At 48.8% G+C, this 24,177-nt stretch overlaps 1 protein-coding gene across 1 annotated transcript; it reads right to left on the bottom strand.

The window, feature by feature from the left end:
- Positions 1-329: 329 nt before the first annotated feature.
- LOC124671588 (beta-glucosidase 16-like) lies at positions 330-15,528 on the bottom strand. Its single transcript, XM_047207945.1, has 12 exons — positions 15,397-15,528; positions 15,238-15,304; positions 2,539-2,600; positions 2,357-2,432; positions 2,191-2,265; positions 2,012-2,099; positions 1,671-1,923; positions 1,422-1,537; positions 1,074-1,323; positions 886-988; positions 652-754; positions 330-537 (listed from the first exon to the last, which is right to left on the bottom strand). The coding sequence occupies exons 1-12, from the start codon at positions 15,526-15,528 to the stop codon at positions 330-332; spliced, it is 1,533 nt and encodes a 510-aa protein (XP_047063901.1).
- Positions 15,529-24,177: the final 8,649 nt, after the last annotated feature.

The raw sequence follows: 24,177 nt of genomic DNA on the forward strand, positions 1-24,177 counted from the left end.
ATTTTCAGAAATATCTTAGCTAACATTTCATGGTTCAACGAAGGCTTCTCTAGAATTTCATGTAGTTTTCCAAAAACTTAAGATTGTTAGAAAAATGAGTTAAAAATCCAAAAATTATGAAAAACAACCAAACACGTTGAAACCTATATGAAAACATTAAATAACAATGAGTCTCACTAAGAGCCATATGAAGCATGAATTACTGAAACATTCTTTTGGCCAAAAGAGATTATTTTCATTTGAAATACGTTCTTAAATACATCTAGAGGCATTAGCCCTGTAATTTATTCTAGATGCGCCAATATCCATATAGCATTTGACAATAATTGTCAATAATCTGCTCTCAGAGTCTGCAATGCGTCCACCGGCCTAGAACCCATCAGGAAGTCATGGTACCACTTCGCAGACATCTTTTGAGTCCTCACTTGTGTGTTAAAATCCACGTGGTATAAACCAAACCGTACGGTGAAACCATGCGCCCATTCGAAGTTGTCCATGAGACTCCAGACAAAGTAGCCACGCACGTTTGCCCCTCTCCTGTAAGCATGCGCACAATTCCAGTATTTGAGGATCCATTTCATGGTTTTATTAAGGTGTCTTTAGTGAAGTGTATAATGTGCATGAATAAATCTTTGTTTTTGTCCATGTCACCTGACAGCAGAAGCGACAGATGAGAGATAACCATGCATGTAGTTCACCCTTCCAACATCATTGACCAAGTCTTCTAAACCGTTACTGCTGTGTTGAGAGTAGCCTGAAAAGAAGGAAAACAATTGGCTATGGTGAGCCACGATCATTCATAAGAAAAGAAAACTAGGAGGGTACGGAAATCTTCAGGCTTTCTAATGAAAGCATTCTAAATTTTGTGATGTCCTTGCCACTCACCGTTCTCAGTAACATAAATAGGCACGTTTTCATATCTCTTATCGACATACTTGATGATCTTCTCCATGCCTTCTGGAACATCATAAAAACCATCGAGTGCAGTCTGTAAGTTTCATCACATGAAACATGTCAACATAAGGAAGAGGAAAATGATAGGAGGACTAATATATAACATAGGCTGTTCTTACCGGTTTTCCAATTCGTACACCGTCTCTTTCACCTATAGCAAGGACCAACGCATTCCCCTCGTAAGTGTTAAGGTCACACGGAGATAACATGCAATCCTTGGCATAAATTGCAGTGTAGTGGTTTATTCCGATGAAATCAACCTTGTTTTGCAGCAGCCTCTTCTCTGCTAGGGAGAATTTCGGTAAGTTTGATGATAACATCTCACGCATTTCTTTGGGATATTCCCCGAAGAACAACGGATCTAAAAACCTGCGGAAGGAAGAAGAGACATGAAAACAATTGTACTACTAAAAGAAGATCCGAACCATTTTCATGTTGTTTCACCAGGAGTTGAAAAAATGACATACCAGTGTATCTCAAAAGACATTGCACGTTGTGCTGCCAGGATATCCTCCGTGTTATTCGTCAGTGACTCGTAAAATTTCATCTCAATCACAATCCCGATTGAGCCACCTTGCTTTGCCTAACACGCAATGGATAAAACGTCTAACGCAATGGATAAAAACGGCTACGTCAATTAGACAAGGGCGTGTCAGCATTTCAAAATTGCTCAACGTACGGGATAGAGTAGTTAAGTTGCCAGGGGGCTTTGCTACCTGATAGTTTCTCTTGTAGTTGTCGACAACTGCAGCATGTGACATGATGATGTTGTGAGCCGCGACATAGGGTTCCCGGTATGAGTTGCCGCTGTTGCAGGTCCCGAATGGTGAGGAGCAGTGATTGGGAGGGTACGTTCCCAGCATGTAGGAGTCCTTGGCGAATACGTTGGGCTCATTGAACGTCGTCCAGAACTTGACCCGATCACCGAACGCCCTGAAGCACACGTCCGCGTAGTAATCAAACTCCTCCCTGAAAAGAACTGTGTGGCTAAATCACAACTTGCTAGAACTGTGGCTAAACATGAGCAAGAAATTGCATAATACCGCAAAGTAAGTACCGGATTCCGGTGCCCAGCCAGCTGCCGTATTGGGTCTCCAGTTCCTGTGGCTGATCGAAGTGGTGCAAGGTCACGAATGGCTCTATCCCTGTTGGACATTGTTATTTTTTTTTATCAATGTTTACTAAGTTTGGAGGCGCAGCAGATGGAAGAGGAGTTTTGTTTGGAGGTGTGGCTACCTTTCTGCAGCAGTGCAGCGATCAGGCGGTCGTAGAACGCAATTCCAGCTGAATTGACGCCTCCCGAATGGCCTCCTACGTAAATTGAACGACATTTTTGTCAACGAGTTAAACATTGACTACTTAAACGGCGGAGAAATGTGGATGTGCATTGTTCTTGGCATACTTGGCAGGATTCTCGCCCACGAAATGGAGAATCTGTACGAGTTAACGCCTAGATCGCGCATGATCTCCACATCTTCCTGCTCAGAACCGTGTCAGTATTAGTATACCAATATACTGTACTAGTTAATTAAGATGCATCACATGAAAGTTATTGATGATGTTGTCTGTTTGCTGATTCCGTACCATGTACCGGTGGTAGTGATCATCTGTTACGTCCCCGTTCCGTCCATCCGTGATGTCCCCAGCTGCAGTGAAATCACTTTTTTAGAGAAAAAGCAGGGAGTTTAATTTGTTTGAAATATGTTATTAAATTTTCATGTTAGCCGTTCTTTGTTTTCGTGAATGATGTTAGGATATGGTTAGTTGGCTCGTAGTTCTAGATGCGCCTATTACTAAAAATGCATTTCAAAATGTTAAAAATGTGGAAAAAAATCGGGGTGTACAAAACAAAATTATATGGTCGCAAGCAAAAAATTTGGTAATAAAAATAGTGCACTGTGTAAAAAGCCAAAAACAATGTCTAGTTTATCTATTTTTACACGGACCACAAAAATACTGTTTTCGCGAAATTTTGTGTGCAAACATAAATCCCTTGATGTACACCTGAACAACTATCTTTCAAAATTTTCAAATATTTTAAATATATTTTTTAGATAATAGGTGCATCTTCACCTACCAGCCTAATTAGATATCCGATGATGTCAACTATTTTTTTCTTTAGAGAACTGCTTGTGAGGATTGCTCGAAATGTTGACTTAAGATCCAAAGCGTTAGCACAATTAGGAATCACAGTACAAGGATTAAACCCAAAAGATTAAGGACAATACTTTATACGTGCCCGGAAACAAAAGGTAAGAACATGAGAAATTTTAGCATGCACCTGAACGAACTAATATCAGTCGTCAGTTCCATGTGATCCTATGGCTTATACTATAAGGAAGAAAATAATACTCCCTGCACTTTAAAATAATTGCATAAAACTAGATGTATCTACACAGTAAAAATACTTCCTTCTTGACACTAGTCGAGTGAGAAATCAATATGCCTAGGCTCCGCTTCCTTTTTGTTAGATCGGCACGGCACAGACTTCGGAGTTCGCTCTGTTTTTTTGTTGGGTTTGAGAGAGAAAATGTTGATTAATGGACCAATCTGTGCTCACATCGAGCACCAAATACCTATTTTATTATTATTCTTCAATCGATGCAACTCTTGGTGCTAGTTCTCCTAAAAAACAGTGCTAGTGCTACTATGGTAAAGCGACAATTATTGGGTGTCCAGCTAAAAATATTAAAAGTATAGAGAACTGGCTGCAATTGCATATAGTACCACGTTGCACTTGAGGAAAAAAAATCATTCAGAAACCTTGGTAACTATATACACCATAAGAGCATCTCCAGCCGCGTCCCCAAACGGGCGTCGGATCGCGTTTGGTGGACGTGTTTCGTTCGTGCCGCGTTTGGGGACGTCGCTCCCCAACCGCATCCCAAAACAAAATTTTATATATTTAAAACTTAAGCGAATTTATTCAAACTTGCTATATATTACATAGATTCGAACGAAATTCGATGAAATTTAAACTAAACCTAATCTAGTAGTATTTGCGGCGACCAGAGGCGTTGTAGTACTGGTGGAAGTTATACATGTCGTCGGTGATGACCTCCTGCTTGTTGCGCCCGTCGGGCTCGCCGACGGGCTCGTCCTTCATTGTGCCGCTTGGTCCAGCCTCGTCATCGTCGGTGAGGTCCACGAGCGGCTTCCCGGTGTCGCGAATGGACATGGCGATCGCCGCGTCGAGGTCGCCCCTGCAGGCATCCTTGTCGTTCAGCGACGCCAAGCACTCTGCTCACAGACCTGGGTAGTCCTCGGGGTCATCGCTGCTGCCGCTCGCTCCGCCAGCAGCGTCGCCTAGCCGGCTGCCTCGTCTCCTGCTCCTCCTTCACCTTTGGCTTCAAGATGAGAAGGGCGCCACCGCCATGCATTTGCTGCTGCCTGCTGCCGCTGCCGCCGCGCCTCGAAATGACTGGCGGCGTCGCGAACTCTGGCTCCGCCTTCTTCACCTCGCGTTTGGGGACGGTGTAGGGCGCGGCGCGGTGCGACGAGGACGGCACCGATCGCGTTGGCCTTGATGAGGAAGAGTTGGAGGAGGACGAGTACGTCCTCCTCGGCTGCCAGCGTGCTGCGGGCGGAGATGGTGGCGGCGACGACGGCGTCTCCAACCCTGGAGCGCCGGTGTGTATGCCATCGACGACGTTCTCTAGGGTGCGCCCCGAAACGCCCCAGAAGAGGACGCGCCCGTCCTTGTTCCAGCTATTCCGCCGGCCAACGAGGCTGGTGGTGGTGTTCATCTCCATGTCGTACTGCGCCTGGAAGTAGGCGACCCACCAGGCGTCGTTGCCCGTGGCCGCCCAGGTCGGATCGACCCGCTCGTCGGTGGTGAGGGCAGACAGCCGGGCCCTGATGGAGTCCCTCCAGCGATCTGTGCCTGGCGACGGAGGCGGCAGGACACCTATGCCGTTGATGGCCATCCTCCACCCGCCGTTGCTTGGCAGGCGCATGTCCGCCGGGACGGGATATCCCGCGCGGTACAGCACCCACACCTCCGCCACGGTGAGGCTGCCGCGGCCGAAGCCGTTCGCCGCGGCGATCTTGCGGGAGGACGACGAAATTGGGTGGAGGTTGGAGCTGCGAGGAGAAGATTTGGGAACGGCGAGAGATTGGGATGAACAAGAACCGCATGGGCGCTCTTAATGTACAGCGGCGACAGGCGAAGCGGCAGCAGGTCGTTGGACACAATAAACGCCGGCGCGGACGACCACGCGGCCATGCACGACAAGACGCATCCCTGTGTCGCCTGAAAAATCTGGGACGCTATTAACGTCGTTTGACCAAAGGTAGGCGACGGGGTTTTAGGCTTTCGAGCCGCTGACGCATCGGGCCCGCATCTTTTCGTCTCGCTTTTCGTTGTGTCCGGCATGCCCGAAGCGTCCCCTATGTAGCGTGAATGGGCTCGGGACGCCGGACACCGTATCGGCCGCGCTGGACAAAAAGAAGCTTTGAGGTACGCGACTGAGAACGTTTTTTTTTATCGGCGCGCCTTAAATCGTTTTGGGATGCTCTAAGTGCAACTCGTCGACAACCACGAGAAAAGTGCAACTCATTTCAAAAATCACATGCCGACCGCACGGGTTTCTGATAAGTGCAACTTGCCTTGACAACAACTTGCTAATCTATACCTAATAATAAAGGAGCTAAGGTTTCTGCCAAAAAGTTTCCTCAACGCTTTTTTTGGGACCGTTTTACCCTCCCACCAAAACGCATAATACAGCATATTGCCACCCCTCATGTAAAAAACGCTTCGTGGTCGTCTCTCTAGCCCGAACAAAACGCATCCGCTCATCCTGACCGCGGCGCGGAACCATCTACGCCGTGCGGCCCGTGCGGAAGCCCGAACCACGCTGCCTCGGCCCAAATGAATTGTCACCTACCAGGGCCCAACGTCCGTGTCAAGTTATCCAACTCCAGCGGCTCGAATCCGTACGTCAGGCAAGGCCAGGAGTCCAGGATATAAAAACCACGCACGAACCAACGATTCCGTTCGATACGAGAGAGGATTAGGGTTCGCCCCGCAGTCGCCGGCCATGACTCCATCGAAAATCGCGACCACCGGCCGACCTCCAGGTCGCCAAGCCGCCGTCGGTCGTCCTACTTCAGACAGCAGCAAGATCGTCTGATTCCCTCCAACTCTCGGCTTAGCAAACGCAGATAGTCCCGATCTGTCCAGTCGGCCGTGCTGTTCCGTTTGGTTCGTCTCCAACTCCAAGCCGACGTGATGACCCTGTCCTCCTGGACTAAGCTGACGGGAACAGAGCAGCGACTTCCCCGGTTATTCTCCACATCACCGTCTTACCGCCAGACTACATGTCGCCGTTTTGTTTCGTCCGTCAACAACAAAAGAATCGGATCGGAGCTGTTTTTTTTTTCTTCGTACATGTTTCCAGTTTTCTTCCTTCCTACGTACGGCCTGGGAAAATGTGAGCGATTTTTCCTTTGTGCTCCACGTACAAATAGGATCAGGCTGGCCTAAAACTGAAAAAAGGCACGGCATGAAGTTGGAGTTACCATCCTTCTCCTGTTCTCCATATCACTCGCTGCACCAAGTACTCGTCGATGACCACACGGCCCGGCAGCATCGACAACAAGCCTGGGACCTTGCTGCCGAGGTGAGGGTGCAAGGGGATGCGGGCGGAAGTGCTTGCCAAAGTTGTCATGATCCTGCAGATCAATTCGTACACACCGGTTGGAGAGCAACAACAGTATCTTCATCCATGCCTTCTGTAAGACAAGAGGGTTTGGGAAACTGCTCGACACCCAATACGGGTGTGGCTATCTCATATATATATGGGTACCAAGAGGTACAATACAAGACATATACAACGCTACGTATATACAGTCTAACACCCTCCCTCAATCTTAACTCGTGGCCTGAAGTACAAATCAAGTTAAGATTGCGCCTACAACCTACAAACTGTGGCTGTGGAAGAGGCTTCGTGAAGATGTCGGCAAGTTGATCCTTGGAAGAGATGAACTTGATACGAAGTAGCTTCTTTGCAACGCGTTCCTCGACAAAGTGATAATCCACTTCAATGTGTTTTGTTCGGGCATGAAATACCGGATTGGAAGAGAGGTATGTAGCGCCGATGTTATCACACCAAAGAACTGGAGATCGACGTTGAGAGACTCTCAATTCTCTCAACAAAGCCTCGTACCCATATGAGCTCAGCTGTAGCATTAGCAACTGCCTTGTATTCAGCTTCGGCACTCATCGCGAGATACCGTAGCTTGCTTGCGAGCATTCCGGGCGATCAAGTTAGGACCAAAGAATACCGCATATCCCCCGTGGATCGCCCTGTCGTCTGGATTACCAGCCCAATCCGCATCCGAGAAAGCGCAAAGTGCACAAGACGGGGCCGGCTGAAGTAGCAAACCATACGAGGCAAGTGAGAGAGACATAGCGCAAAATACGCTTCACGGCTGACCAATGGGACGTCCGAGGTGCATGAAGATATCGACACACACGGTTGACCGCATAAGAGACATCCGGTCCGGTGATAGTGAGGTATTGCAGCCCTCCAACAAGACTGCGGTACTCGTAGCGTCATCGAGCGAAAGAATGTCACCATCAAGAGCAATCATGCGATCGTAGCGGACATAGGAGTGGTAGCATGCTTACACTCGCAACATACCAAAGACGGCGCAAGTAAGTCCGGAGAATACTTCGCCGTGTAAGGGTCAGCCCAGCCAGAAGACCGTGAGACCTCCGGACCAAGGAAATAGTGCAGAGCACCCAAGTCCTTAACGAAGAAAATCACCACCGAGTGCGGACACAAGGCGATCGGCAACGAGCATCGGAGGAGCTAATGAGGATGATATCATCAACATAAACCAGACAGGTACATAGTAACCTCGTGACGCCGAAGGAGAAACAGTGATGTATCAGCCTTGGACGGAACAAACCCATGAGCACGAAGAACCGAGCCAAGTCGGGCATGCCAGGCACGAGGAGCCTGCTTAAGTCCATACAGAGCCTTAACAAGGCGACAGAGGTGGTGAGGACGGGTAGGATCAACAAAGCCTGGAGGCTGACGCATATAGACCTCCTCCTCAAGAATGCCATGCAGAAACGCATTCTGGACATCAAGTCTGTCGAAGGAACCAACCTCGAGTAACGGCCAAAGAAAGCGAGCAGGCGAATAGTGGTAGGCTTGACAACCTGGATCGAAAGTATCCTCATAATCAAGACCATACCTCTGTTTGAAACCCTTGGCAACTAAGCGTGCCTTGTAGCGTTCAATAGAACCATCAGCATGCTTCTTCACTTTGAACACCCATTTGGAATCAATAACATTGACGCCGTAGACAGGGGAACCGGACGCCAAGTGTCATTCTTCGATAAAGCCTGAAATTCCTGCTCCATCGCAAGTGCGCCGATGGGGAATACCCGAGCAGCCTCGAAAATGACGAGGCTCAGCGAGTAGGGTCAGCGGTAGCATCGGCCACACAAGCGAGCAATCCATGCGATAGTCCCATCCGTGCGCTCCTTGGGACGAAAAATCCCGGACCGATCTGCGAGTACGAGGTCCACGAGTCACGGAGCTGGTGGCACAGGAGAGGACGAGCCGGGCTCGACGACGGCGAGGACGAGTCGAGGGCGGGAGACGCAGGAAGTGGCGAAACCAGCCCTGGCGACGAGGAGCCAGGCTCGAGCAGCGGCGGGGAGCGTGGCGGTGACGGGCCAGGCGGTGACGGGCCAGGCGGTGACGGGCCAGGCGGTGATGGCCCACGCGGGGCCGAGACGGAGGCGCCCGGCGATGGCGCTGGGCCGGGCGAGGCAGTTGTGGCGGGCGAGGCGGCCACGGGGCGGGAGGCGGGACCCGCATGCATGGGGCATGCACGGGAACAAGCATCGTGAGCGTGATCCACGTCCGCATCCGGCGCCCGATCATCCGAAGCTCAAGACGAGCGCCGCGTCCGATACCTGCAGGCATGGTTAGGAAGCAACGCAGGAGTATATGCAGCATCTACAAATTGATCGAGCAACTGGTGGAACAGTAAGGCACGGGTGGTATGGGTGTAGAAGTGTTGTTCGGAAGTGCGGAAAAAGGGAACACATTCTCATCGAACACTACGTCACGAGATATGTAAACACGGTTCGTGGGAACATGGAGGCACTTGTACCCTTTGTGAAGAGAACTATACCCAAGGAAGACGCACTTTTGGACCGAAACTCCAGCTTGCGCTTGTTATATGGACGAAGATGAGGCCAACAAGCACACCCAAAAACCTTAAGAAACGTATAATCCGGGAGTTCATTGAGCAAGAGTTCAAGGGGGTTTTCATTTGTAGGAGTCGTGTAGGAAGCCTATTTATCAAGAAACAGGCTGTGGTAAAAGCATCACTCCAAAACCGAAACGGAACGGAGGCATGGGCGAGCAAGGTAAGGCCGGTTTCTACAAGATGTCGATGTTTACGTTCAGCGGTGCCATTCTCGCGATGTGTATGAGGACAAGACACACGGTGCACGATCCCAAGCTTATTAAAGAACGAGTTGAGGTTGTGGTATTCACCCCCCAATCGGATCGAACATGAAGAATTTTGTGCTTAAGAAGACGCTCAACATGTGTTTGAAATTGAACAAAAACGTCGAACACATCAGATTTGCGTTTAATAAGATAAAGCCGAGTGAACCGATCGTAAGCATCAATAAAGCCGACATAGTAATTATGGCCACTAACGAACGTTTGGGCATGACCCCATACATCGGAAAACACAAGCTCAAGAGGATGTTTAACCACACGACTCGACTCCGAAAACGGAAGCCGATGACTCTTGCCTTGCCGACGGGCATCACGAGATAGTCTCTACACTTTTATTGGACACAACTGGAAGTTCATGACGATGCAGAACATGGCGAACTATGGGAGCAGCAGGATGACCAAGGCGTGCATGCCAGTGTGTAGAGGACACACGCACACCACTGAACACTTGAGGAGCATGCGGCACAGGGGGCGGATCAAGCGCATATAGGCCATGGCGAAGACGACCTCTAAGCAGAACGGCTCTCGTGTCCCGATCCTTGATGAAAAAATGAAAACGATGAAATTCAGCAAGGACATTATTATCACGAGTAAGTTGAGGAATAGACAACAGACTACGTGTGGCGAAGGAACACGAAGAACATTACGGAGATGCAAGGGACGAGAGTTATGTGCGAGAAGAGAAGCCCGACCAACATGTGAGATGCGCATACCTGCTCCGTTGGCGGTGCGAACTCGATCATGACCGCGATATGGCTCCTGGGTGGAGAGCTTACTCATCTCACTCGTCGGGTGATTAGTAGCTCCCGTGTCCATGTACCATGACGCGTCAATGGGATATGACGGAGTATATCCGTGCTCTCGACCGGTCACAGCAGCGGCAGCCTGCTTGTCGTTGCCCTTGCCATTGTTGCCGATGCCGAGGAAGTCTTGCTTGAAGCGCCGATGACAGCGAGAGGCGATGTGGTTGTCAAGACCACACAGCTGACACGCTTGCTGGGCACCGCATGATGGACAGCGAGGCACGGGGGCGATTCCCGCCCGTGACGAGCGGCGCGGCGGACCGCTGCGTGCCTGCGGAGGCGCGGCGGAGAACTTGCCACCCGCCGTTGGCGGCTTCGGGGCTTACCACGAGCAACTGCATTGGCGGCGAGAAGCTTGGAGAGGCATGCTTCACCTTGACACGCTGTTCACGACCAAGGAGGCGCGAGTAGAGCTCACGGCGCGGCAATGGATCGTCGCGACCACCGATGTTCTCAACAAGATTGTCATAATCATCATCAAGGCCATTCGGAACATAGGTGGTGAAGTCCTCGGAGCGAAGCGGCTGGCCAATGGAGGCAAGTGTGTCGGCGAGGCCGGCCATCTTGTTGAAGTAGTCCGTGATGCTGCTTGTCGAGAAGCTTGGTCTCGCCTAGCTCGGTGCGAATAGCATGAGCACGCGCCCGAGATTGTGAGGCGAAACTGCCGTGAAGAGCCGTCCACGCATCCCGCGACGTAGAAGCGAAGAGGACCATCGACGAGACGCTCGGCGTGAGCGACGACCGGATGGCGGAGAGGATGGCCTCGATCTTGAGCCACCCATGCGTGATACGCCGGGTGATACACCGGCGGGCACGGGAGCGAGCCATCGACATACCCCTCCAAGTAGCGACTCCGAAGGAGCGGGAGCACTGCGCGCGCCACGACGGATAATTGTCCGGCGTGAGCTTCGGCGGTAGGAGATGCGAGAAGTAGAACGGCGACGATGCCGCCGGGTCCGTATGGGCTGGCGATGGTGACGCGTAGAGCGGCGCCGGTGGTGCCGGCTCCAAGGAGGCGGCAGGGCAGGGAGCGCCAAGGGGGCCCCAAAGGTAGGCGCACCGTAGGTTGGCGGCGGCGCCGGCCAGCCAGACGGGGACGAGCCACCAACGTGTGGTGCGGGTGCACCGTATTGCGGCGCATAGGGAGCACCGTAGATCGGCGCGCAGAGGGCGCCGCAGGCCGACGGCGGCGGATGACCGCCGGACGGCGAGCCCCATAGTGCGATGAAGAGGCGCCGTAGATCGGCGCGTGCATCGGGCGCCGTAGGCCGACGGCGGGCGAGGGCCACCATACGGCGGCAACGGCGCGGTGGTCGAGGAAGGCAGGCCACCGTGGGCGATCGGCGGCGACGGATCGCCCTTAGTACCAGGGCCGGCGGCGGCGGATGAGGAGGCCGACCCAGCTAGGGCACCAGGAGGTGCGACGCCAGGAGTTGGCCACCACATGGCGAGCGGCCGGGAGGCGAGGAAGGGCGAGGCAGGAGCGGCAGCCGGGGCGGCCACAGCGACAGCAGGAGCCGGCGCAGCGGCGGCGGCGGCGGGAGCCGATGCGATCGGCGACACGGCGGCGGCGGAGGCAGCGGAAGCCATCGTAACCTAATCTGATACCATGTAAGACAAGAGGGTTTGGGAAACTGCTCGACACCCAATACGGGTGTGGCTATCTCATATATATATGGGTACCAAGAGGTACAATACAAGACATATACAACGCTACGTATATACAGTCTAACACCTTCCACGGTGGTATAGTGTGATTATGCGGAGGGGCAGATGCTCTACTGCTTGTGTATGTGGCTATGTGCACATGTTGCGCTATTGATTGAAGCTGGCCTGTTAGTCGAAAGATGGATCGGTATGAATGTATGAATAATTGAATATTCACACTTGGTTTTACTGAGCTGGCATACTCAATAGCCTTTCAACCACTCCGTCTGGATTCAAACCACAACCATGGAGCTCGATCAGCATGATGTTGCACGCAATCATGTACACCCAAAGGTAGTTTTGCTGAACTTGGTTTTTCTAGCACTTAAATCATGTATGATGACTTCTATATGAAAACTGCTAGGAGAAGGTGACTAGATCGAAGAAATGTAGATTGTTTTTCCCTGTAGTAGATTGAAGGGTAGGTACGATCACATCAGCTATTTTCTCGCTAGGATTATGGTATATTCAGAATTTGCATGGCTTGGTTGGTTGGATGGTTAGTTGAAGGATTTGAACTCAAATTAAACGGGAGTATTACTATCACATCATATTCTGCAAGAAGAATGCAAAGTCCTGGGCGAATGCCTGCCGTTTTCTTACATCTCAGGGGTATGCCTTATATCTTCAGGTGTGTCTATACATTCTTTTTTTGTGTTCATCTTAAAACTTTCTTATTTATGCAGAATTATTATAGTTTAGTTTGCTAGAGCAATATTTTTGTTTTCTGTTTTAAAGTCAACATATTTTTCTTTTCCACAGCAACGCGTGGGCATTGTCCTAGTCTATACCTAATAATAAAGGAGCTAAGGTTTCTGCCAAAAAGTTTCGTCAACGCTTTTTTTGGGACCGTTTTGCCCTCCCACCAAATCACATATAACACCTTATGCCAGCGTACCGATTCGTTAACAAAAGAGCCGAGCTGCTTCGTCTGTTGTCCTTTGTTCTGTTTCGTAGGACTATCAGATTCCAGGCCGGAACCTTCGGGAGTCCGCGCTCCCGCCGCTACAGTCCCACCCAATCTCCTGTCCCCAGGCCAGAACTTATATTCTCCTCTACTTATACAGAAGCCCCGTTATCCGCCGATCTATCTTCTCCGTTTTACTTCTTCTTTCCTCTGGATTTCGATTGGTTTTTGCCCTGCACGATTTCGGTTGGGAATTTGTCCTGCGCTGCAGATTCCTTCAATGGCGTCCAAGCGACAATCAAGGAGCTCAACGACCGACCTGCAGAGGGATCCCCTACTCCGTCAGGAACATGCGCACAAGCAGTAGCACTGCAGCGGGGCTGCCAGCCCTTGATCCGTTGCATTGGCCGGGGATATCGCCATCTACAACAAGCAGCTTGGGCGGCTAGCTGCGGTGCTGGGAATTGGTTGACGTGCTGAGAGCATCGACCATGTGAAGAAATAAAAAATTTCGTGGGCATCATGCTGTCTTTCTCGTGCGCACAATGGGCTATCCGCTAGGAAGGAGGCGACGACCTTGGCGAGATTCCCGACGGCCGAGGTCCACGATAGCCAGATCGAGAACTCCGGCGACCGGATCAAGCACTTGGCGGTCAGATCGAGCTCCCTGGCGGCCGATCTCCATAGACAGTTGATCCTTCAAGCCTTCAAGGCTGCATCGAAGCCGTCGCGATTTGGAGGAGTCTGGCTACTCACGTGATTTAGAAAACGAGGCTGGTCAATGCCTCAATGGTAACTGAATCTGGATTCTAGCTTTGCAATTTAATATAAGTAGCACCAAGGAGCATGTCCATCAGAGATTTCGCAGAGACCAGAAAAGGAGAAAAGCAGAGTACATGTAATGTATTCTTACATAGGAAGCATGGGGAAGAGGCGAAGAGCAAGGCAAACTCCTTCATGATTATGATTATGTACTCTTGATTGGGATCTGGTACTACCGATGGGGGCCGAGGCCAGATGCGATCTTCAGGAATTACCATATGGAGAGGTTCAGAGGTCAGGTCATTAAGGTGCCCTCGGATTTCAGTTCTAGCTGCCAATATGATGCTACAGGTGAAGCAATCGCGCGCCATCAAAAATTTATATCTCCATCTGTTTTGTGTGGTTGCCGAACTTTTTTTGTGTGTGTTAATTGATATGTACCCGCAAAAACATATTCATATGGTAATGTAGTACAGTATTAAGAACTCACGTGTAACCTAAGCCTTTAAACAAAGCTGCTCTCTTTCTTCTGGATTATGCAAGTAAGTACTATATCCGAGCGTATAATATTTTAAACGGGTACCATAGTGAGTTTCTGCTAAAACATGTGTTTTAATTTTATTATTTGTTTGTGAGTTGCCTATAACTTTCTACCATTTCGGTTGTAAACCATCGAACCTTCATGTGCTATAACTAACCGACAAAAAAGATACATTTTTAGGTGACTTATAGATTTATAAAATATAAAAAGCAATTTAGCTGACTGAGAGACAATGTTAGACACCTGAAAAGTAACCAAAGCATATTCTCAAATTTTTGTGATGCATGTTGCATTCTCGTAAAATAATATTCAGTAAAACCAAGCCGCTGCAACGCGCGGGCATGTTTCCTAGTTATCTGTTTATTGAAAAATTTGCAACTCATATTAAAACCTGACCGCTAATTGCATATCTATTGAGAAAAGTAAAACTTGTTTAAAAAAGGATTGCTGATTACACATTTCGTTGACAAAAGTGCAAGTCGTAACATTTTGTGAGGAAATAAAATATAGAAAAAATAACAACAACATATAAAATACTTCGTATAAAATTAACAAGAAATAAGGAAAATGAAAAATCTTCTTTAGTTACACATTTGTCTAACGTTTGTTTATGCATAATCCGAGGTAAATAACGGAAAGTTCAAAAGCACGTATATAATGGGATCGACGCCAATCTGCTACCCCTAGATTATTTACAGAAGGATTTCGAGCCCCTTATTTTTCTTTGATAAACACATAAAACATATCCGGCGCCGCCAATGGACCTAGAAAGACACAATAAAAAAATACTCCGTAAAATATAGTCGATATTCCATTTGTACGTTTGTAGTTTAATTAAGAGGGAGCATCTTTAAACTCAAAGAACAGATCTGTAACCACTTGAGCAATTAATCGCAGTAACGTAATTAAACCAGCTGATGAATGGTTAGTATACTAAATTTAACAGAGCATCATCCAAGCAAACAGTGATGAAGCGAAGTTCCTTGTAATGGCATTACGAGAGGGAGGGCTAACCTGAAGAGCGAGAGCAGAAGGAGAGTGAAGGACAATAATGGAGCGATGACTTACGCCGTGTGTGGGTGAAGACATCCCAGTTGTTGAGGCCCTTGCCGTCCTCCAGGTACGCGCCCTCAATCTGGAACCAGAAATCACAGTCTCGGTAGTGCATTCGGATCGGAGCGAACGGTCGAACAGCAACGAAGTCAAGCTCCACACTGACTTGCTAACCTGGTAAGCAGACGTGGCCGCGCCGAAGAGGAACCCGGGCGGGAACTCGGCGCGGTCGAGCCCCAACGCGGACGGCGCGAGAATCGCCAGCGCCGCCGTCAGCAGCATGAGCATGCCCGTCGCCGAGTACATTTCCATTGCCCGTAGCCTCCCTCCACCCTCCTCAAGGTAGCTAGAAAGGCAACGCTGCTCCTTCGTCTCGCTGGCACCCTAGCTAGTACTTTTTTTTAGATGACCCTATCTAGTACTTAAAACTGCGCCGAGCTACCCGATGTTGGAGTAAAAATTTCTAGTGGGACACGTTAAAAGGACCAACTCCCGCCGCGGTCTCTGTTAGAGTATACGTACGGTTTAGGTAGTCTAAGATAGAGATGGATCTTGTGTGTTGTCTTTGCACTCCAAGATGATCCCTGTACGCCTATATATACTCGCCTATGAGGCTCAATATTTTTTTCCAATCCGTAAATTGGTTTCTTTTTGCGTCGCCGGTCGCTCGACCGGTGTTTTTCTTTTTTGATTTGCCGATCATAGATCGGATTGAGTTGCCCATCGTCGTCGTCCTCTTGCCCTCTACTCCGACAACGGCATCGACCTGCACCGGCCATCAACCGCACGGCACAGCCGCACGCGCCGCACACGGGGCGCCCCTACGTGCATCGCAGCAGGCTGTTCTTGCTTGCACGGTCTCCATCGCCTGTCCGTCTTCGTCGCCATCGACCGGGACTACATCGACAACGCCGCCATCGACTCCGATCTGCGCGTCGTCCACGCCATGGCGCGTATCGTGCCGCCGTCGGTCAGATCCGTCAGGCGGCCGGCGCCACGACCCGGCCGACCGGCCTCAGCACCGGACGGCCCGCGCCACGGCCGGCGAGACCGGCCACCCGACCGGATTACCGGCGCTACAACCGGCCGGACCGACTTCCGGACCGGGTCGGACCGGACCAAACCGGGCCCGGAACCGGTCCCTACCGGCCGCTATCCAGGGACTTCCGCCCGGTCACCGGCGCCCGAGCCGGCGGACCGGGCTCCGAGCCGGATGGACCGGCGCCCCGGCTGGTCAGACCGGGCCCAGGCCGGTTGGACCGGCGCCCAGGCCGGTCGTACCGGACCCCAGGCCGACCGTTCCAGCCGTGCATCCGGCAGTATAGGCGTCCAGTCCCGCAGCGCCATCGGCTCCGATCTGCGCGTCATCCACTCCATGGCGCGTATCGTGCCACCGTCTCTACGCCAAGCACGTCGCCGAGCACGCGCCTACCACCGATCGAGCATCGGGGTGCCGCTGCGTTGCCCCTTCGGGCCGCAGCGCCACCGCCTTTGGTCCATGCTACCGGCCTCCGACACGCCTTCCGAGGCGTGTACGTCGCTGGTGGTCTCCCGCCGCTGCCCCGACTCGCGCCCTGCAGCTACGCCGGCTCCTCGGGCCGTGCTGTCGCTGCACGCGGTCACCTTCGCCGTCCCCCGCACATCGATGTTCGAGGCCACCACAGCGCCGCCCCTTCGGCGCGGGTCGCCTCCGTCCACGCATGGCCTTCGTCACGCCGCCGGGTCTTCCTCGCCTACTTCGTGTACCGCCGCCGCGCCTCCACCCCCGGTCGCCGCTGGGCTCGCCAACCACTTCAGGTCGCGCTGGGCTCACCGACCACCGCAACGCCCGTCTAGGCGTCCAGCATGACCACCCGAGGTCACCGCTGGGTTAGCCGCCTTCTACATCTTCGTACACTACAGCTTTGCCGCCAGCGTCCTCGCCTCTTCCCCGACTACGACACCTGCTTCTCCACTCCGACACCCGTAGTCGAGACTCGCCTCTACCCCGACTACACCACCTGCTCCTCTACTCCGACACCGTCGTCGAGACTTCCTCCACTAGTCTACTCCGACATGGCGCGCACTTTGTAATGTTCCCTACCCCCGCACGCCCGGTACTGGCAACACCGGTATGTGCCTTCGTCTCCGACGCGTCGCCGGGCTTGGCAAGCTCGGACTGGCGCCTCGTCTTCATCGGCATCGCCTCTACGACTACCTCGACCGCGTCACCACCGAGTTCTTCTATGCGTACTCGGTTCTGGCAAAACCAGAGTATGCCTTCGTCCCCGACGTGCGCCTGGTTCTGGCAAAACTATGGTTGCACTTCGTCCTCGACGGCTCCGACTGCATCGACTTCGGCATCGACACCCTCTCCACGACTGACTCGACGCGTCTCCGTCACTCTCCTCACGCACTACGCGCTTGCGGCTTCATGTGCGGCTACCTCGACACCGGCACCCGACCACGACATCGACCACGGCACCCCTTCGCGCGGCTCCCTCGACCAAGGTTGCAGCACCCACGCTCTCGGCTACCTCGACATCGGCATAAAGGGTACCACCTCGCTTGTGCCTCACCAGCCACCTCTCCAGTCCAAGCATCCGCGACGCAACTCCGTCCACGACGCTCCCGCTACGACTGCAGGGGAGTGTCAGCCTTCTGGGGTCCACTTCGATTTATCTCCAGTCTGACCGTCCACGTCGTTCATGTTGTTCACGACGCTCCCGCTACGACCAGCGGGGAGTGTTAGAGTATACGTACAGTTTAGTAGTCTAGGATAGAGATAGATCTTGTGTCTTGTTTTGCACTCCAAGATGATCCCTGTACGCCTATATATACTCACTCATGATGCTCAATAATACATCCATCATATTCCGCATATCTCTCAGTCTCTTCAGTTCACACCATGAACCACGTCACCTGACATCGAGCCTGAGCGACTGAAGAAGAGGGTGTCCGTTAGCCCCACAGCATCTAGTGGGTTGGTCGATGCACGTCTTAAGATCTAAAATGGCTACGACCGATCATGTTCTGATTTCTGAATGGGTGGACCACGAGTTCAGTGCAGCTAGGGCCGTTGATTAGACCACGAGTCCACGAGTAACAATGATGTATGATCGAGATATTTCATCCGCGCCATGTAGCTCGAGCGAGACTGAGAACACATTACGAATTAAACATGCATGTACAGACGCCGGACACCCCAGCATCCATATTCTGCAGCTAGAGTCGAGTTGTGTTCTGTTCATATATTATTTTTTGGCCAAAGTTCGGTTTTTTAGAAGTGATAAAATTCAAGAGCCTACACCTGGTTTCTGACAGCGGTGCACACACCGCAAAGAAAGATAAGAGGTAAGACAAAGGAATGATGTAAGCTAATTAGGTAAATTACATGTCCAAACATGACAATGGGAAAGGCCTATGGTGAAGGTGGACCAATCCTCAGACTGTGGCGCCACTCATACGGGACAAAAATATCCCCCGACGCTTGTTCCAATCGCAGGGACATCTCCGTAACTAGGTGTGGTGTTTCGGTTTCTAAAGAGCAGACCAATACTAGAGATAGCGTGCACACCGAAAAATATATAACATGCATGGGAGAAGAAAACTTTAGCATTAAATTTTTGTAATTTATATATAGCTACATAGACCATAATAAGACAACCATTCCCACTCTTTTGAGGGTCCTATCTCTATGATCTATGTTGTGCAACTAATTACCAAAAGTATTGGCAACTGAGCGTGGAAGACACAAGCTCGAGGCCACTTGGATGACTGACCATATTTAGAGCCCACAATGAAAGGAGATTCGAATACGAGATACTTTCATATTGTCTCCAATGGTAGACACAGAAAGAAACTCACACTAGTATAGAAAAGCCTACCAGTCTCGTGTCATTTTTGGCTACCAGTCGCGGCCACTGGCCCGCCACTAGTACCTCGCCAGTGGTAAGTCTTACTAGTGGTGTGCATCTGGCATGTGACTAGTATGACAGATACTAGTCGTGGGACGCTGCCACTAAAGTACTAGTAGTGTGCGTCTATCAGGTTCACTACTAGTGTGATATTTTCGCAATTTTAAAAAAAGCTGGGACCATCGCCCAGTTGTCCACGTGATTTTACAAAAAACACCATAAAAAATAAAATAAAGCAATCGAGTCCAAGTCGTCTCCTTGTGGCGCTGACGAGAGGAGATGGCCATTAGGAGGTTGTCGGAGTTGGCGTTGGCGGTGGCGGAGCAGGGCGCCGGTGGAGGCATATCAAGGCGCTTCCGGAGGTGGAGTAGGGCACCGCTGGAGGCAGAGCAGTGATGGGTTCGTTGCATAGAAGAAAAAAATTCTACTGAACAAGAACAAAACCAAGATCCAATCTAGGAAAAGCCAAAATCTAATCTATGAAGATCGAAGCAACGAGATTCATGTGAGATTAACCCTCGAAGATTTCCAAAGCCTACGAGATTAGATCTCGTTGTTGATGTAGTCGATCATCCAGTGCTGCAATCCGGCAGCACTTTCGTACTCGGTCGTACGTACGCTGTCGATGAAGCCCATCCTCTACCCGTTCCGGCGGGCAGCGGAGGTGTGGTAGATCCCCTTGGAATCCCATCAGCACGACGGCATGGTGGTGGTGGAGGAGAATCTCTGCAGGGCTTCGCCTAAGCCGCAGCAGAGAGAAAGAGGAGGGAGGAGAGGTGGCGGCTAGGGTTTCAGGTTGGGGACTTGGCCGGCCACCCCTCCCCTCTTTATATAGTGGGGAGGGTCGGTTGGGGTGTCCCCCCCACGCCCAAACCCATCTAGGGCCGGCCAAAGGGGGAGGGGAAACTTTCCTTCCCCGAGGCCTTCCAATTTTAGGGTTTCCCCTAAACCCTAGGGTTGTGGCTGGCTTGGGCCTTTAGGGCTTGGTGCGCCTGGCTCATTAGGGCAAGGCAGCACCCCCTTGGCCCAAGTGGCCCCTCCCGGGGTCGTGGGCCCACTAGGGGTCCCTCCGGAACCTTCTAGAACCTTCTCGGTCTTCCACCGGAAAATCCTGAACTTTTTCCGAACCCCAGAAATTAATTCCCCTTATATGAATCTTATTCTCCGGACCATTCCGGACCTCCTCGTGATGTCCTGGATCCCATCCGAGACTCCGAACAAACTTCGGTCTCCATCTCATATTCTGAATCTACTTATGCGACATCGAACCTTAAGCGCGTCACCCTACGGTTCGTGAACTATGCAGACATGGTCGAGACCCCTCTCCGACCAATAACCAATAGCGGGATCTGGAGATCCATAATGGCTCCCACACATTCAACGATAAATTAGTGATCGATTGAACCATTTACATACGATACCGATTCCCTTTGTCTCGCGATACTTTACTTGTCCGAGGTTCGATCATCGGTATCTCCATACCTAGTTCAACCTCGTTACCGACAAGTACTCTTTACTCGTTACCGTGGTATGTCATCTCTTGTGACCTTGTCACATCCTTGCAAGCTAATTAGATGTCATTCCACCGAGAGGGCCCAGAGTATATCTATCCGTCATCGGGATGGACATATCCCACTGTTGATCCATATGCCTCAACTCACACTTTCCGAATACTTAATCCCATCTTTATAACCACCCATTTACGCAATGGCGTTTGATGTAATCAAAGTACCCTTCCGGTGTAAGTGATTTACATGATCTCATGGTCGAAGGACTAGGTAACTATGTATCGAAAGCTTATAGCAAGTTGAACTTAATGACTTGATCTCATGCTACGCTTATTTGGGTGTATGTCCATTATATCATTCACCCAATGACATAACCTTGTTATTAACAACATCCAATGTTCATGATCACGAAACCATGATCATCTATTAATCAACAAGCTAGTTATACAAGAGGCTTACTAGGGACTCCTTGTTGTTTACATAACACACATGTATCAATGTTTCGGTTAATACAATTATAGCATGGGATGTAAACATTTATCATGAACACTAAGATATAACAATAACTAATTTATTATTGCCTCTTGGGCATATCTCCAACGAGTCTCCCACTTGCACTAGAGTCAATAATCTAGTTTACATTTGTAAAGATATAACACCTTGGCCTTCTGGTGTTTATCATGTTTTGCTCACGGGAGAGGTTTCAGTCAACGGATCTGACACGCTCAGAAACGTATGTATTTTGCAATTCATTTGCGTCTCAACGCATCACTTATTTTCCAAATGAGACGGAATTAATCATATATGTTCAGTCTTCTGGTGGAACCTTAATTCCGCGGTCTGAAATATGTCACTAATATTGTCTCATACAATATAGCTTCAAAGTTCTGTCACTATCGGAACTACACGAAGTTCTCAAAGAACTCCTCGACTTAAACATCCTCAGTCATTGTCAAAACAATGACATACTCTGCTTTCGTTTGTAGAATCCGTCACAATATTTAGAACTCATCTAAATCTAGCATAGACTTCTTCTAGCTCATTGTGCTACCTTTTAAACAACACTTAGCCTAATTGAGATTGAAATTTTATTTTTATATGTGACCAAACTAATATCGGTGCAACACCTTACATCGATTTGTTTGTCATTACCCCATACAGAACGTATATATCCTTGGTTCTTCTAAAGCACTCAGGGATATTCTTACTGTTTTCCAATGATCATTACATGAATCATTCTGGTATATGCCCGTAACACTTTAGAGCACAGGAAATCTGATTGTGTACATATTATCCGTGATCTAAAATCACTCATGTGTTTTTACTAATTGATTGTCATATACACTCAAGTCTTGTTAAACCTTCACATGAAAAGAACACCTTCTTATTATTTTTATATTGAACTACTTCAATATCCATTCTATGTACTTTGACTTAAACTTATTATGCGTTTCAATATATCTTCATAGATCTTGATGCTAAATATGTTTCAGTCCATATCCTTTCATTGAAGTTAATTCTCAATGAAACCTTTTATTCACATCAAGAATACAATTACATCATTTATAATCAATGATATGTCATCCACATATAATATTATAACTATGTCTCAGCGCTCCCACTTAATTTCTTGCAAATGCAAGCATCTTCATCGTTTCTAATGAAATCAAAAACTCTTTGACTATTTCATCCGGTGTAGATTCCAACTCCGCAATACTCACTTCATCCAATTGAAGTTTGTATACCTATCTAGCATTCCACGGATCAGCAAAACTCTTGGTTGTATCTAGTATACATCCTTAATACACACTTCTGGAAGGTATGTATTTCTGTCATCCTACTAACATATCTCATAAAAGAAATATGTAGTGGCTACTAGAATAATCCATATAGACTATAAGCATTGCTACGGAAGATCTAATGTTATCGTAGTCAACCCTTTGAACTTTGTTGTAAACAACTTTTCGACAAGTCGAGCTTCCTCAAGGATATTCCATCCAAGCCCATCAATGTTATAGATCCATTTACTTTCAAAAAGTATTCACCTATCTTGGATTTCATGGCGCATAGCCATTTTAACGGAGTCAGGGCCCAACATAACTTCTTTGTATGTAGTTGGTTTATCATTGTTCAAAATCAATCCTTTGTCCACAAATAATTTATTTGATCACAAAGTAAACCATATCTACAAGGTTCAATAGGTACTTTGATCTCCATGACTATAACACTTTGTAGACATGGGAGCCATGATCGTCGTGGCCGCTTCCAGAACCATTTCCGATGCTGCACTACTCTGATCATCATGCTCAGGTCCATGAACCTTATCAAGTTCCATTGTCCTCCCACTCAAATACTTCGCTAGAAACAATTTCTTGGAAATAAGTAAGAAACATCGACAAACACTTTTGTCTTTGTCTCCATAGTGGAAAGAATTCCCAATAAATTCTCTGGGATAACCAACAAAGACATTCATCCTATTTTGGTTGTAAACTTATTTACTTATGCTATGCATACCAAAATTTAAGAAAGGACTATTAGAGTTTATACCCATGCCATAACTCGTATGGTGTCATTTCAACGGATTATGATGATGCTCTATTTAGTGTAAAAGCGGTAGTCTCTAAAGAATAATCCACAAAAATATAAGGGCGTCATTTTATTTTATCTCATAACCCAACAAGGTTTGGATACGTCTCTCGGATACTCCATCATCATTATGATACTCCAAGAAACGTGAGTTGTAGAACAATTTCATAACTCTCTTAGATGTTCGCTAAAACTCGTGATTCAAATATTTCCACCATGATCCAATCATAGATATTTGACTTCTCTATTACGATGATTTCCACTTCATGCTGAAATTTATTTGAATCTTTTCAAATGTTTCAAACTTCTTCCTTATTGAATAAATATATCCTTATATATACATTCAATTCATTGTTGGAAGTTTTTATAAAGTGGAAGAATCTCCCGCACACAACTATGCCCAGTGAACCACATACATCATCATGTATGTTTCCACTAAGTTAGTTGCCCGTTCAATTCTTGGCCTATGAACGGTGTTTCAGTCATTTTTCTTTAGAAGAGATTTGCAAGTGCCAAATGATTCAAAAATCAAATGACTCCAAAAATCCATTTGCATGGAGTTCCTTCATGCGTTTCTTTCTAACATGACCTAAATAGAGGTTCCACAAATGAATGGAATTCACATCATTTGCCTTATGGCATTTTAGCGTCAGTGTTATGCATGTGTGCTTCACCATAAAGATTTATAATAACTTATCCATTGTACATGGAATACTGTCATAATTTGAACAACTCATTGTTTTCATTTGACTAGAACAAAACAACAATTATAAAGTTCTTTATTATAAATCTGAAGGGCTAGGTAGAATGCCAACGATGAACACAATAACACTGTATTTTGTTCCAGACGTGCATTCCTACCATATTCCTTGTCAATCACTTAGGCCATTGCATTCTTGTATTGCGTTGTTTTGTATGACACTTCATACCAACCAATATGGTACAAATACCAAAGAATTTCATTG

Source organism: Lolium rigidum, chromosome 7 (assembly GCF_022539505.1).
Source record: "Lolium rigidum isolate FL_2022 chromosome 7, APGP_CSIRO_Lrig_0.1, whole genome shotgun sequence".
NCBI lineage: Eukaryota > Viridiplantae > Streptophyta > Magnoliopsida > Poales > Poaceae > Lolium > Lolium rigidum.

Bases quoted from the DNA above. Each gene is read 5' to 3' on its own strand.
- LOC124671588 (XM_047207945.1), bottom strand. From the start codon at position 15,528: ATGTACTCGGCGACGGGCATGCTCATGCTGCTGACGGCGGCGCTGGCG. The intron at 2,100-2,190 runs GTAGCCACACCT...AATGTCCAACAG, and splicing joins CGCTGCACTGCTGCAGAAAG to GGATAGAGCCATTCGTGACC. The intron at 1,924-2,011 runs GTACTTACTTTG...AGTTCTTTTCAG, and splicing joins TGGCTGGGCACCGGAATCCG to GGAGGAGTTTGATTACTACG.